The following is a 16,966-nucleotide window of genomic DNA, read 5'->3' on the forward strand; positions in this document are numbered from 1 at the left end:
CAGGCACAGTGGTATATGCCTGTAGCCCCAGCTACTTGGGAGGCAGACACAGGAGGATTGCTTGAGCCCAGAAGTTAAATACCACTAGCCTGGGAACACAACGAGACACCATTTCTTAAAAAAAAAGGCTGGGTGCGGTGGTTTGCATCTGTAATCTCAGTACTTTTGGAGGCTGAGGCAGGAATTGCTTGAGCCCAGGAATTCAAGACCAGCCTGGGCAACATGACAAGACCCCATCTCTACAAAAAATACAAAAAAGTAGCCAGGCATGGTGGTGTGCCTGTACTTCTAGCTACTGGGACAGCTGAGGTGGCAGGATCGCTTGAGCCAGGGGAGGAGTCAAGGCTACAGTGAGCTGAGATCACGCTACTACACTCCAGGCTTGGGGACAGAGCAAGACCCTGTCTCAAAAAAAAAAAAAAAAAAGTTCCACAATAAATACTTCACTTTTTAGAATTAAATTTTAAACAGGCCATTCAATTATAGTCTGTGTTTAATATGACAAAACAATTTTCTTTAGTGTATGCAGCTCTGGACAAATGATTGCTCTTTACATGTATAGTAGGTAGAATTTGCATCAAGCTCCCAAAATAATTTGCCTGGCCTGTAATAAGATACACATTTCAAGAGTTCTGAAGAATTTGGTTAAAATATATCGCACATACCTTTACTGTATGTCCCATCCCCCATCCCATACCAGACTTCATTTTAACTATACAAATATATTGATAGAAATTGTGTTTTTATGAGATATATTTATTTTGGTAAAATCTAATTCAAGCTACAGATTTTGTCTCACGGATTGCTATAAAGGAGAAAGAGGGAATTCCCATGCTTCCTTAATTTGTTAAGGGTAACTACAAATACAATTTATTTACTTTCATTCTAAAAAATAACTTGCATCATTAAAAATAACCAAAACATTGAATATCTTACCCAGGAACCACTAACTTCTGTCCATTGTGAATTCGGTATGAACATCGATAATCGTCAGGAAGCTTGCAGCCAATCTGCGCTTCCACAGCATCGAGGTCTTCCTCTCGAGCACCCTCTATAAAGGCACAAAAAAGAGTGAATTGTGAAGAAACAGCTTTAAATCTAAGAAGAAATGCAATCTATCTGCTAACTAATGAAACAATCTTGGAGTGAGTGAATTCTGTCCAAAATATATGGCTGAAATAGAAGGAAATGAATTGAAAACTAATTTGAAGCACTGAGAAAGCAAATTTGTCAGTTTCTTCCCAACACGGAAAACACTGGCACTTAGTAAAACATGGAAAGTGGGCACCAATGAGATCCACAATAATGTTTTCACATTGTAACACAAACCCCTAAATTTCCTAAATCTAAAATATTCATACTGCTTTATTTAAAATTAAAAAAAAAAAACCCTGGAAGTTCTCTAAACTGATGTTATTTAAGAGTTTTAACATTGACTCTCAATGGGAAATATAGGACATAAGGTACGGGTTCATGTGTGAGGAGGCCATTAACTTGAACTCTATTTTGCATATTTGTAAACTTGCCACATATTCTAGCTTTGAGAAGTGGGAAATAATGACAAATACCAAGAGATGAGATCGACATTCAGCAGCAGCCCATCAAGTTGTTGGACCAAACCTCTTGCTGAATAGTGAAAACAAAAAATTGGCTTGAAGACTTTCGAAGAGTCACAACAGTAGGGGAGAGGGGTCCAGGAGAAGAGGGAGGCTGAGAGGTGAGCCAGGCATCGGAAGCCACCTTGTCTTTAGACAAGACAAGAATTGCTGTCAATTCTGAAAGCAAATATGAGGTTGAGTGGCCAAGAAGCTGAGCAAAGCTTTAGGCAGTACCACACGGCTAGATGGCAAAAAAACAGAGTTCAGGGTCCACAAAGGAGAAAGGGACCTGGTAAAACCCAAGGTTTTTGGGCTAGGATCCTGACTGACATCCTAGGAAAAAGGATGAACTGAAAATAAGACTAGTCCTCACAAAGACTAAAGCCCAGCTTTCAATCATATCAATCCCTGATTGCATTACAGTGATCTGCCCATTGACCAGCTGCTAGCCAAAAGCAAAAGTAATCTCTAGAAGAAAATAACATTACCCCAAAATTCAAATTATGTCTAGCAATAAATTAAAAACAACTAGGCCTATACAAAGACAAGATCTGACTAAAGAAAGAGGAAAAAATAGAAAATAGAACCAAATCCATAATACATCGTTATTGGAGTTAGTAAACATGGACTTAAAAATAACCACAACTGATACATTCAATGAATTAAATGAAAAGATAGAGCATTTCAGCAGAGAACTAGAAACTATAAAAATGAATCAAATGGAAATCTTAGAGCTGAAAAATGCAAAAACTAAAATAAGAATACACCGAAAGGGTTTAACAGTAAATCATAGTTTTAAAGCTAAAGAGGGAATTATAAACTGGAAGCCAGGTCAGAAGACAAAAAGGGATGGAAAAACACAAAAAGAGCCTAAGACACACATGGGAGGACATGGCAGAAAGGTCTATGATACATGCATTGGAATCCCAGAGGGAGAAGAAAAGCAGAATGAGGTAGAAGCAGTATTTGGAGATAACAGCAGAGAATTTTCCAAAATCGATGAAAATGTCAAACCATGATTCAGAAGCACCATAAACCCTATGGAGAAAAATTACAAAGAAAACAGTTGTCTAGATACATCTTGGAAAACTGCTAAAATTGAAGACAAAGATAAATTTTAAAAGCAGCGTGGCAGGTGCAGTGAGGGTATAATTACCTTCAAAAGAGAAACAATAAGACTGACAGCTAAATTCTCTGCAGAAACAATAGAAGTTAGCTGGACTCAGTGGCTCATGCATGTAATCCCAGCACTTTGGGAGGCTGAGGTGGGAGGGTGGCTTGAGGCCAGGAGTTCGAGACCAGCCTGGGCAACATAGCAAGACCCCATCTATTAAAAAAAAAAAAAAACTTAAAAATTAGCCAGGGATGGTGTGGCACCTGTAGTCCCAGCTACTCGGGAGACTGAGCTGGAAGGATTGCTTGAGCCCAGGAGTTGGAGGCTGCAATGGGCTATGATTGTGCCACTGCACTCCAGCCTGGGCAACAAAGCAAGACCCTGTCTTTAAAAAGAAAAGAAACAATAGAAGTCAGAAGAACGATATCTTCAAAGTGATGAAGAAAAATCACTGCTGACCAAAACCCTATAACCAGTGAATATATCTTCAACAATGAAGATGAAATAAATACATTTTTAGATAAACGAAAGAAAAATTCAGCAGCAGCAGTCAGTTAAAAGAAATACCAAAAGGAATTCTTCAGGTGGAAGGAAAAGTGATCCCAGATGGAAGCATGAAGACACAGGAAGGAATAAAGGGCAACCAGAAAAGATAAATATGAAGGTAAGTCTAAAAGAATATTGAATATGTAAAATAAGAATGTTTTCAGGAAAATATGTTAAAAATCAAAATCACAAAAACTATAAATCAAAAGGCAGGCGGGAGGTGATTGGAGTTAAAGCATTCTAAAGTTCTTTCATTGTCCAGGAAGTGGAAAAAATACTAATTTACATTAGACTTTAAAAAGTCAAAGATGCAATGTTTTAATCTCTAATATAATCACTAAAAAAAGAAAGGAGAAGGGAATGGAATAAAACATAATTAAGAAGATTACAAAAAAGGAACAGTGAACAGGTGGGACAAATAGAAAAACAAACAGAAACATGGTATAGCTCAACTCAAACACATTAGTAAATCTATTAAATATGAATAGACTAAATAATCTAATGAAAAGACAAACTGACAGACCAGATAAAAACAAAAAATTATATACAAGAGATACATCTTAAAGTAAATACAGAAAACAAAGCTAGAGTAGCTCTACTAAAATCACATGAAATGAGACTTTAAGGCAAACAACTTTATTAGAGCTAATGGAGAACTTTTCGTAATAACAAAAAGGTTAAATTCACTACACAAATGTTACAATTCTAATTTTATGTACCTAATAAGAGCTTTTAAATATATTTTTAAATGACAACTAAAATGGGGAAAAGAGATCTACAATCACAGTGGCTGTAGTTTTCTCCTGCTGTAATACTAGCAGCTTAAAACACTTATTATTTCACAGTTTCTGTAGGTCAGGAGTCTAGATATGACTCAACTGGATCCTCTACTCAGGCCCCGCAAGGCTGAAAGTATGGCATCGACTGGGGCTGCTATCTCATCTTATGCATCATATGCTTAGGATCTTCTTCCAAGCTCACTGGTTGTTGGCAGAATTCAATTCCTTAGGACTGAGGCCCTGAGCTCCTGGAGGCCACCCACCATTCTCTACCATGTGGCCCTCTCCATAATATGCCAGTTCGCTTATTCAAAGTCAACAAGAGAGGCACATAGAATCTGACTTCTAGAAGGGCCCAGTCCCTTTTAAGGGCTCATCTGATTAAGTGGGGCCCAGTCAGGATAATTTGCTTTTTGATTAATAATTAACTCAAATTCAACTAATTTGGGACCTTAATTACATATGCAAAACCCCTTCACCTTTTTCATATAATATGATTTAATGGAAGAAAATCAGTTATTTTCACAGTACCACCTACACTCAAGGAGAGATCATTATACCAGGCATGTACACCAGTGGGTGGGAATTTTGGGACTACCTCAGAATTCTGCCTACCACAGCAATAGATTTTATCATACTTCTTTCAATAACTAACAGAACAGGTAGACAAAATAAACAATTCAGTAAGAGTGTAGAAGATTTGAACAAGATTAACAAATTTTACCTAATTACATATACAGTATTGAACTCCATAACTGCAGAAAATACATTGTTTTTAAGTATACACAAAACATTTACCAAAATAGATCATATACCGGACCACAGAATAAGTCCTAACAAATTTTAAATGACTGAACTCACATAAAGTATATCCTGTGATCACAGTGGAATTAAAATATAAATTATATTTAAAAGATTACTTTAAAAGTCCAAAATATTTAGAAATTAGGTAATACACTTCTATATCATTCATGGGTTAAAGAAGAAATCAAAGAAATCAGAAAATACTTTGAACTGCATGGTAATGAAAATACAATGTATTAAAACTTACAGGACAAACTAATGTGCTTAGTGGGAAATTTAGAGCTCTAAATTCATTTGAAAAAATAAGAAAGCCTGAAAATCTATGATCTAAGCAACGATCCCGTCAGGAAAAAAAAAAAATCAGAGTAAATTCAAAGAGAAGACATCAAAGAAATTAATGAAATAAAAAACAAACATACAGTAAAGGACTGACAAAGGCAAAAGCCAGCTCTTTGAAAAGATTAATAAAATTAATTCACCCCATCTAGCAAGATTGATGAAGAAAAACAGCAAAAATATAAATAATTAATATTAGAAATGGAAAAGGTGGTATCACCACAGATCCAACAAGCATTAAAAAGATAAGAGGATATTATGAAAAACTTTATGTCAATAGATTTGAAAATAGATGAAGTGGACAATTTCCTAGAAAACAACTTATCAAAATTGACATAAGAATAAATAGAAAATCAAAATAGTTCTATATCTAATAAAGGAATTGAATCCATAATTTAAAACTTTCCTACAATGAAAACTCCAGAATTGAATGGCTTCACTGGTGCATTCTACTAATCATTTAAGCAAAAAATAAGACCAAGCTTACATAAACTCTTCCAGGGAACAGAAAAAGAGGCAACACTTCCCGACTCGTTTTATAAGGCCAGCATCATCTTGATACCAACACCTGACAAGAACATTGCAAGAAAGGAAAATTACAGGCCAAACTCTCATGAACATAGATGTAAAAATCCCAATAAAATACTAGCAGAGTATATCCACTACATATAGAAAAGATAATATATTACAATCAAAGTAGGATTATTCCAGGAGTACAGAGTTGGTTTAGCATTCAGAAAAGCAATTAATGCATTTCACTGCATTAACAGAATAAGGAGAAAAATCATAAGAATCATAAGGCAGACAAGGCATTTGATAGAAATTCAATTATCAATTTAAAAAACAAAAACAACAACCCTCTTCCCAAACTAGGATCAGAGGGACTATCTTCAATCTGATAAAGAATATCTACCAAAAAAAAAAAAAAACCCTATAGCAAACATCTTATTTAAAGGTGAAATGCTTAAAGCTTTCCCTCTGCAATCAGAAAGATAAGGATGCCCGCTATCCCATCACTACTCGTCTCCAACACTGTACTGAAGGCCCTCACCAGTGCAGTAAGGCAAGAAAAAGAAATACGTGATATATGAGGCTTGGAAAGATAGAAATACAACCGTCATTATTCTACATCCTTAGGGAAATGCAAATTAAAACCACCACTACACACCTGCCAAAAAGGCTAAAATAAAAAGAATGACAACATTAAAGTGCTGGTAAGAATGTAAACTGGTAGAACTACTTTCAAAAATAAACACCATCTTTTGAAGTTTAATATAAGCAACTCTATAACCCAGCAAACTCAATGCCAGATATTTACCCACTAGAAATATACTCATACAGACATCAACAATGTATATGAAAATTTACAGCATTATTTGTAATAGCCAGAAATAGAAATAACCCAAATATCCATTAACAATAGAAGGAATAGTCTACTCAGATAATGGAGTACTATACTGCAGCCAAAATGAACAAACTCTGTTACACTCAAAAAGATTGAATCTCACAAAGTAGAAATAATCCATACAAAATACTTAATCATACAACTTACATAAAGTTCAAAAAAGAAAACTACTCGGTAGCATTAACAATCAGAATAGTGGTTGCCTCTGTGAAAGAGGGAAGGACTATGAGGAGGGCTTCTAGGTACAGATAATATTCTACTTCTTGATCTGGAGGGTGTGACAATGGACATGTTTACCTCCTGATAATTCAATGAGTTGTGCACTTACAATTTGTGCCTATTTCTGTATGCTAGTTAAAACCATTAGTGACAGCATGTACCCCTGGATATGTGATGAGAAGGGCACTTCACGTCTGCAGTTATCTTTCTAAAAAAAACATAACTCCAGCTCCAGTCTAATCATCAGTAAAATATCAAGATGAAGCTGACTTGAGGAACTGCAATTACTTTTGCACTAAACTAATACAAAATACCTGACAAGTACTCTCTCAAAACTGTCAAGGGGCTGGGTGCGGTGGCTCATGTCTGTAATCTCAGCACTTTGGGAGGCCTACACGGGCAGATCACTTGTGGTCAAGAGTTCAAGACCAGCCTGGCCAACATGGTGAAACCCTGTCTCTACTAAAAATACAAAAATTAGCCAGGTGTGGTGGTTCGTGACTGTAGTCCCAGCTACTTGGGAGGCGGAGGCAGGAGAATCGCTTGACCCTGGGAGGCAGAGGTTGCAGCGTGCCAAGATCATGCCACCGTACTCCATCCTGAGTGACTGTCTCAAAAAAAAAAAAAAAAAAAAACTGTCAAGGTCATAAAAGACAAAGAAACTGCCACAGATCAGAGTACACCAAGGAGACATGACTACTAAATGCAACGTGGTATTCTGGACTGGATCCTGTAACAGAAAAAAGGACAATAATGGAAAATCGGGGGAAATTCAAGTGAATTTAGTTTAGTTAATAGTAGAGTTTAGTTAATAGTAATGTGCCAGTGAAGATGTTTTAGTTTTCATAAATGTGCCACAATGGGATATATAAAGGTAAAGGGTGAGGGGTGTACAGAACTCTCTGAACTCTCTTTGCAACTTTTCTGTAAATCTCAAATTACTCCAAAATAAAAAGTTCATTTAAAAAGAGAGAAATTTTAGTATAAAAGAAACGAAGCTGAATGGCAACCTGAACTACTGGATGAGGAAAGAAACTAATATATGTATGGTATGTGCCACATGTTAGACATTTAACATGTAACATTAAGAAACTAAGAATTTCTTGGAGAGATAAAAATAGACATGGCAAAAAGAAAACTAAAAGGAAATATATGTTTACAATACAGTAAAATCAAGGTTGAAAGAGGTATCATAATAGAAGTTGGGAGGCAGAAAGACCAGAGTTAATCTTTGCTCTACTACTTTCACATAGTTTGTATATTTGCCCCCTCCCAAATCTAATGTTGAACTGTAATCCCCAATATTGGAGGGGGACCTGGTGGGAGGTGATTGGATCATGGGGGTGGATTTTTTCTCATGAATGGTTTAGCATCCTTCCCTTGGTGCTGTCCTCAAGATAGTGAGTGACTTCTCATGAGATCTGACTATTTAAAAGTGTGCCGTACCTCCCCCTCTCCCTATTGATCTTGCTTTTGCCATGTGACACGCCTGCTCATACTTTGCTTTCCCCATGAGTAAAAGCTCCCTGAGGCCTCCCCAGAAGCAGATGCCGCCATGCTTCTTGTACAGCCTGCAGAATCGTGAACCAATTAAACCTCTTGTCTGATAAACTACCCAGATTCAGACATTTTTTTATAGCAATGCAAGAATGGACTGATACACACTGACTGCATGATTTCTGGCAAGCTATTTCACCTCTTTAATTCTGTTTCTTCATCCTCAAGAGGGGGATAATACCACCTACCTTAGAGAATTATAGTGAGGATTAATAAAGTGCTTTACTCGAACTCAGTAAATATTTATTTACTTTCTTTTCCCCTTAACCTACTCTTAGAAGGAAACAGTGAAACAGTAGGAGCCAAGAAGCCTAGAGTAGAGTTGTATCTTGGTCACTAGTGTGATACCTTGCATGAGTCACTTAACTCTCTGGGTATGTTTCTTCAACTTACTAGCATAAATCAGGATGGGCACATTATAGCCCACACTCCAAATCCTGGCCTGCTGCCTCCTTGTATGAATAAAGTTTTATTGGAATACAGCAACACCCATTTGTTTATGCATCATCTTTGGCTGCTTTTCCACAACACAGCTGAGTTGAAGAGTTGTGACAGAGACCACGTGTCCCACAAAGCCTAAAATTTTACTGTCTGGTCCTTTGAAGAAAAAGTTTGCCAACCCCTGGTCTAAACAGTCTCCAAGGTGCCTTCCAACTCTAAAATTCTAAGCTAAAACTTAAGGTGAATATGAGATTTGAAGATATGTGACAACAATATATCTTAATTTCAAGACGCTCCATAAAAATTTCCCCAAGCCCAATGCCTATTTGCTTTCTGATTTTCCTTTTTATCTGCAACCTCTATAACCTTGCAATTGAATCAGAGACTGTGGCAGCTGAGGTGAGCAGCTAGGTTCCTGACTTGGTTTTAAAATTCATAAGCCTAGGGTTGCAAGCACCCCCAGCACTGCAGACATCCAAGAGCCTTTATCCTATTCCCACTCATGGCAAAGCCCCAGAGAACTGGCACTGTAGAGTAAAACAGGAGCTGTCAAGGAATTATCTGACAACCTCACCTCCAACTGATAGGTAGTACAGGGAGCCTGGAAATACCAAAATTCATGCACCAAAAAAAAAAGGAAAAGAAAAACAAGCAGCAGCAGCAGCTGTTACATATCCTTAGTTTTATCTTCTTGATAGCTCTGAGCCTAAAAGCAGAACCATATACCATATCATATTCCAAATGTCCTAATATTTAAACTAGCTCTTCTAGTCCAATACACATTCTAAGACATTCCAAACATAACAGGATAGGTCCTGTCTCCCTTCAGTCAATGTTAAGACCATAGCTCTGGAGTCAGCTCTATATCCAAATCCTGGTTTTGCCTTTTCCTTTGTGATGGTTAAACAACTTAGTTCTGTTTTGTTTTTTTGAGATGGAGTCTTGCTCTGTCGCCCAGGCTGGAGTACAATGGCGCAATCTTGGCTCACTGCAAGTTCCGCTTCCCGGGTTCACGCCATTCTCCTACCTCAGCCTCCTGAGTAGCTGGGACTACAGGCACATGCCACCACACCTGGCTAATTTTTTGTATTTTTAGTAGAGACGAGGTTTCACTATGTTAGCCAGGATGGTCTCGATCTCCTGACCTCGTGATCCACCCGCCTCAGCCTCCCAAAGTGCTGGGATTACAGGTGTGAGCCACCGCGCCCGGCCACAACTTACTTAGTTTTTCATGCCTTGGGTAATCCACCTATAAAATGAGAATAGTAATTATTTATCCCATAGGACTTTTGCAATTAAATGGAGTAATACTCAAGAAATACTTAGCCAGTGCCTAGCTTTGTGTTTAATTAGTAATAGCTACTGTAAGCCGTTACCTTATCATCACCAAATATCTATTTTCAGATTTATTTTCCTCTTGAAATATTCAACCCTACATACCAAGTAAATAGTATTATTCATTTCTTCTAAGAAAAGAAGCTATTCAGAATATTAATCAAGGGTACTTTCCTTCAAAGCTCTACTCCTTCTGCCAAATCATTCTTTCTTCTACCTCTCTAGCAATTCAGTTGCAAGCACCTGGTCATGCAACCGTGATTTGTATGAAAGTAATATTTGCATGGGAAATTAGAGAGGAAACACAAAATGCAAAAGGAATACTGTTTCAAAAGAGTCTTTAGTTCTAAAGGGAAGAAAATATTTGAGAAGAACTGATTCTAATTTTAGCTCAGCAAAACCAAACATCTATACAATGCCTTTCAGTGTAGAAATCTGAAAAAAACTTGGAGGGTAAAGCAGGTACGTGGCAATCTATCTACAATCTGTCTATTTTCATGATCATTAATTAAATCAAATTAATGGAAATAGCTTAATATTTCTTGCCAAAATTGGACAATAATGGTGTAATAGAAAGAACATATTCTGGAGTCGAACAGACCTCAGTTCAAATCTTAGTTCTACTATTTTGTAAATGTCAAAATAAGGATAAAAGTTTTCCTTACTCTACTAGGCTGCTCTTACACAGGTAAAGACCAAGGGTCTTTCTGAATATTAGACTATCAAACAAACATTTACTTGTATTGAAAATAGGAAACAGTATTGATACAGTAGGCAAAATTTCACAATTAAAAAAAAATCTTTTAAAAGAAATCACCATACTTATTCTCACACAATCTTAGCATTACTACTTTCTTAATAGAAAACAAATATAAGGATAAAAGTTCAGCTTTCCCTTCTGATAAATAACCATGTGGGTCCCAAGGCTGAGAAAAAACAGGGTAAGCACTAGAGTGAAGGTCCTACTTCCATGGCCAAATATGAACAGTAAATCACAGACAAAGTTGGGTTAACACAGTTGCATAGATGACAGAGATTCAAAGTTATTTAAACTAACCTATTTATACTAACAGTAATGAAAACGGGGAAAGGGACCCTGCATTCCCAGTACCTTTCAGAGATAAAACCATCCGAGGACACCTGGGCTCCAAATATTTCTTGAGATCATCCCAGGCCTTTTTAATAGCAGCATAATGGTCAATGTATCTTCCTACATCAGAGTAAGTATCTATGAAGAGAGATTTCCAACACTGATTCTTCTGTGTTTTCTCTTCCCTAAATAGATGAAAAACATGAGATTTAAAATCTTTTAAAATAATATTAGCATGTATTTTAGATACCTACAACATATAGGAACTTGTACTTTTCCCTTCCTTTTCATTATATTTTAGCCACAAATGAAGATCAGATAGCAAAAAGTGATACATACATAAAAAATTTTTAACAAAAGTTACTACTGGCATGGTGGAATTGTTAGGCACTCATTTTCTCCTTTTCTTTCTACTTTTTTTTTTCAGTTTTCTAATCTTTAATAAAATATGAATAGTAATAACGTATAAATTTCAACTTACTCTTAAAAATATACCAATTATAAACTTTTAAAAGCATCATGTATTGTTTTAGAGAATACTTAGAATCTTGTGATATAATAATATTAATCTAACCATATCTACACTGAATTAGTTGAGAATCATAGAACATGAAAGTAATTACATGATTCAACATTCCTATTTAGTAAAATTCCCTAAGCATTTATTGAGTGTCCACTTAGCCACTGAGGATATAAAAAAATAAGGCACATTTTTTGCCTTCAAAAAAGGTAAGAGTCTAACCAGTGAGAAAGAATGAAGTATAAAATTAAGAATCAGAAGTGATAGAGGGTAAGGCAGCCACAGAGGGCCTTAATGTAACATACTAACGAGCTTAGTAAGAAAGGCTTGGTAAGCCTTTGTGATGAATGTAGAAGGAGGGAGAGAAGTGGGGAGAGAGAGAGAGACACGCCTAGGATGACTTCTAATTCTGATTTGGATGCCTGAGTGGATGATGCTGCTATGAAGACTGGGAATGCTGAAGGACAGGTTTAGGAATGGGGAAAAGAACAATTCACGGTGGGTTTTTTTTTTGTGTGTGGGGGTAGGAGAGGGAAGGGGAGCATCTTTTTATTAATCTAAATAATATACACATAGATTATTAAAACTAAAAAGTACCAAAGAACTTACGATGAAAAACTATTCTCCTGTTTTAAGTCCAACTCCTCAAAGGAAAGCTTAGGTATTACTAGAAGTTACCTCTATAGTTTTAAATGTTTATGCCTCTAGTTCTTGATTTATCAATTTCACATGTATCTACTGATACCCCAAAGAGAAACACGGGAAGATCTAGCAATACTTAAAATTCCCCTTACCCTGTTCTTTTTCCTCCTGATGTTTGATAGCTCTGTTATTAATTTTCACTTCTGTCTAAAGCTTGCAGCTTTAAATAATATGCTTAAACCTCTGCTTCTTACTTCACCAACTTTAGTTACTACCTGACTCCACTCAATCTAAGAAAAGATATTAGCATTCCTACTCATTTCTTCCACCTTTCTCAACTCCCACTTTCTGTCATCTGTACTGTGATTCTGTCAAATTTGTTAACATTTACTGAATCCAGTTAATAAGTGTGGGACAGCCAATAGAAAGGTCCAGCAGACAGTTGTGCAAACAATTCTAGAGCTCAGTGGGGAAGTCAGGGAGGGAGATTCAGGTTTGGGAGTTAGGAGCATGCAGATAGTCACTATAAACGGCAACAATGCATGCAGTGGAGCTCAGCGAGGGAGAGCAGCAGTGGGCTAAGGACAGAAACTTGGCGAATACCAACATATACTACTAGCAAGCACGAGAAGAGCCACCAAAGGAGATAAAGAGACAAGGGTTAGAGAGGAGAATCAGGACAAACTAGTGTTATGGAAGAAGCCAAGGGCCAGTTTTCAGAAGTACATATTCCTCAAATACTCACTCAGATATCAGCCAGTATTTTTTGCAATGTCTTCTCCACAGCGGATCATGACTTGATAGCTGGCTAAGTCTTCGACTGACATAACAACAGCTGGCAGTAACCAGATTCACCGATAGTATTAAAAAAAGTAAGAAAACAATTTAAAAATAAAGATTAAAATATTCGTTGTTAAGTTTTGTTTTATGCCTTTTGTTTCTCTTATTTTTCACTTATTACCCTTATAATTACAAAACTATTTTCTAAAACCTGTTTAACATGTTAAGTAGTATAATTGCCTTGTTAGTAGTGAAACTGAGTTCACATATAAACCCTGAAACACCTACAATTGTAATTTTTCACAAAAATATCTACAAACCATATATGCCATTGGAGTTAATCTCAAATCAAGGAGTTGTCCTATGCTTATTATCAGGACAATACTCATTTCTACATTTAGGAAGAAAGTTATTTAGTCATAAACAAAGGGACTTGGGGTTTTTTTCCCAAGATCTGTAAGATGTATGCTACTAAATACACAGACTTTCTATTTTTGTTTTTTAAAATTTTTTACTTAAAGGAAAAAAGTATTGCCACAAAAACCATGTTTTCATTAAAGCAACTACTGGAAAGTCCACCTATAGAGGGTGCCTGAATCATAACAGTTCTGATTCAATAGTCATGGCTACACAAGTTATCAGCTGCCCCAAAACATTGAATGTTAGAAGCAAATAAATTTCTTACTATATAAACATTTCTAACACAGCAGTGTTGCAATCCTGTAAATCCTACCCTACATAATTAATTTGTAAAAAGAATGAACCTAAGATTAGGACTCTATCCTTTCCAGAGAGAAATTACAAGTTATATTAACAGAAAGTAGGTATTCAAAGATCTCACTTGGGCAATAGCTAATCAACAGAATCTTAAATCACATCAGGTTTGTCAAGGCCATGACTAAGGTGTGTTAAAAACCAATCTATAGTAAACAAAATCGCCTTTGTTTGATTTTCAGATTTTACAGAAACATCATCCTCATTCTTTTCTGCCAAGCTCAGGAGATGCCCAAATTAACTTTTGTAAACATAGGAATCCCTCCAGTTTTGTGCATTCAGTTTCCATACCCTCTTCTTGATTCCTGTCCCTCCACTGCCCTAGGAGCTAAACAACATAAAAGAATCCGGAATATGCATGAAAGATGAATTCAATGCACATCGAGAGTGAAAACTACTGTTCTAGAGATTCTGATCCAGTTGGTTTGGACTGAGATCTGTACCTCAGGCATCTGTATGTTTAAAAAGTGCCACAGGCCATTCTGATGCACAGGTCATTCTGATGCACAGTGTGGCATTTATTCACTCCATTTCAGAATACATCACTCTGAAATGGAGAGGGTATCAGATCATCTCAGTTCAAACCATGCAACTGATGCTACATGATTCCAGTGTACTAATCCAATCCAACCCAATCCAGTTCAGCAAATACATACCAAAAACTTCAGAGCTTATCACTAGACTAGACCCTTGACAAAATTGGGCTGTATGGTGCAGGAAAAAAGCTGCAATACACTGGATACTTTTCTGTAGATAAAATTCAAATGGTATTCAACTCAATTTATTTCCACAGACATTTACAGAGGGACCATGTCACTTCTGTTTAAAATTGTGATTACTACCTAAAGCATTTAAAGTAAAATCTTACCTCCTCACCTTGGTTCCCAAGGTCCTGCATGATCTCACCACCCTCATCTCATCACTGTCTGTGACTCACTCCCTACCTCCAGCAACGCCAGCCTTCTGTATCTTCCACCAGGCCATGCTGTTGAACAGTACCGTTCAGCAGTCCCGTCAACCTCTGAACATACTTTTCCCTCTGCCAGAACTGCATATGCCCTGCTTCATATATGGCAGCTCCTTCCGACTGGATCACCTCTCACTTCCTATTCCTTAACAGAGCAATCTATTTCCTTCACTGCACTTAGTACCTCTTGCAATTTATGCGCTTGCCCACTGGACTGTAAGCTCCATAAGAGTTGCCTTATCTGCGTTGTTCACTACTGTACCCTCAACACTTAACAGACTGGCACATAGCAGGCCCTCGGGGAAAAAAAAATCTTTGAGTAGGAAGATAAGCAAGGCAGTCCTTACAATCAAGAAGCACGCCATCTACCTGACATGGCAAATCAATTCTGCAGGAAGAAGGTAGAGAGGGCATCTTCTCCACCTTGCCAAGTTGAGAAGAGGTAGGCAAGGCATTCCAGGCAAGGTCGAGAGCTTGAGCCACAGGAAAAAAAAAGAAAGTGCAAGTGTGTTGTATGCTGGCAGAGGTCTGATTTGGCTAGAATGGATGGTGCAAATGTGATAGTGGAGGAGAAATAAGTCCTGGAGGACCTTAGATATACAAGCCAGATGATAAGAGCTTTCAGTGCCCCAGAAGTTTAGGTTATAGTCTATAAACACAGGGGTGTCGCAGGTTTTAAGGAGAATGACAACCAGATGTGTCTTGGAAAGATCATTCTGGCAGCAATCAAAAGTTGGAGACTGTTAAACTGTAAGTATTTTCTAGAAAAATAAAATTGCTAGCAGGTACAGGTAGCGACCAGTACAGGTAGCGACCAAAAACTTGAGGTATCTCTCTATCACCACTTAGCTACGCCAACTCCAAGAAATTTGTATTTATAAAAAGACCTCTAATAACACAAGGCACAATCATCAAATGGCTAGAATCTAATGGCTAATCCAAAACACAAAACAAATCTCGCCCACCTATCCTAAGAGGGCGACTTTGCATCCTCTGCAAATATATACGGTAGCACAGGAAACTCACAGCCATGCCACCCCCTGTCAAGGGTGTAAACAATCCTGACAGCTGGGGGGCGGACTGGAAGCGCCATTTCTTCCACCACCCCAGACAGTCCCAAGTTCTGAAGAAACTGAGCACTGAACCACCCTTATCAGCAACCGGTGTTTATTTCTGGAACAGATGCTAGTAATGTGGGAAACCCAAGGTGTCCAGGAGAGAAGATAGTCACCGATATGGCATCACCGGAAGTCAGTACCAAAACATAAAATCCAACATCGAACCGTAAAGAGCAATGCTGACAGCAAAACAATTCTCACGCATTGAAGTCCGAAAGTGAGCCCTGACAGCGATTCTGGCGCTGGGGAAGTCGCGCCAGGGGAGTAAGGGGTTGCCTATCTTCTCTCGCTCGCCCCACCTGCCCACGCCGGCGCCAGACTCCGCAGGCCCCGGACCCAGCAGAGAAGAGCGCCTGGCCGGGACAGGGGCTTTTACACAGCAGCAGGGACTGACCCCGACCGGGCGGGCACCTGCGGGGCCAGCGGGGGTCCGCGGAGCGCGGCACAAGGGCCACTACCTCCTTCTCTTGCAAGTGGGCCTCGCCCAGGCCTGGGAGAGATCTCGTCGCTTCTCAAACCTGGGCCCAGGGCGGGAGGAAGACTCAGGGCGAGGCCCTTTCCGTCCCCGTCTCGCCCTGGTCCCCGGTGGCTCTGCAGGATGAGGGCGGCCCTGGCGTCACCTTGTGGTGTCGCGGAAGCTCGGGTCCTGTCAGCGGCCCCGACCCCCTTCACCCCTGCCTCACCGCCTCCTCTCCCCATGCCCCCACCCCTGCCATGCGTGTCGTCCCATTACTTGATTAGGTCCCGATAGTCCAAAAAGGATAAGATGAGGAGCAGGGGATCGGTGGGCAGCGACTCTAGGGTCAGCGGCGCCGTCTCGGTCTCCATGGCCGCCATCTTGCCAGGCCCGGTGCAGGTCTGGCCCCGCCCTGGCCCCGCCCCTGCCCCGCCCCCACCAGCACCCGAACCGCCCCCAGCCGCTCTCACAGGTTTGTTATGTA

The 16,966-nt window shown here is 38.7% G+C and overlaps 1 protein-coding gene across 2 annotated transcripts in view; it reads right to left on the minus strand.

Annotated features, from left to right (window-relative positions):
* The window catches only part of FBXO3 (F-box protein 3), a 33,769-nt gene extending 16,867 nt beyond the window's left edge, over window positions 1–16,902 (minus strand). For both annotated transcript variants that reach the window (XM_003254386.3, XM_030829410.1), the window contains exons 1-4: window positions 16,759–16,902; window positions 13,132–13,221; window positions 11,246–11,409; window positions 937–1,051 (exon numbers count right to left, since the gene is read on the minus strand). In XM_003254386.3, the coding sequence (XP_003254434.1) occupies window positions 937–1,051; window positions 11,246–11,409; window positions 13,132–13,221; window positions 16,759–16,862 (473 nt within the window). In that variant the 5' untranslated portion in view covers window positions 16,863–16,902. The remainder of the gene's footprint in view (window positions 1–936; window positions 1,052–11,245; window positions 11,410–13,131; window positions 13,222–16,758) is intronic.
* Window positions 16,903–16,966: the final 64 nt, after the last annotated feature.

This window comes from Nomascus leucogenys, chromosome 15 (genome assembly GCF_006542625.1).
Source record: "Nomascus leucogenys isolate Asia chromosome 15, Asia_NLE_v1, whole genome shotgun sequence".
Lineage (NCBI taxonomy): Eukaryota > Metazoa > Chordata > Mammalia > Primates > Hylobatidae > Nomascus > Nomascus leucogenys.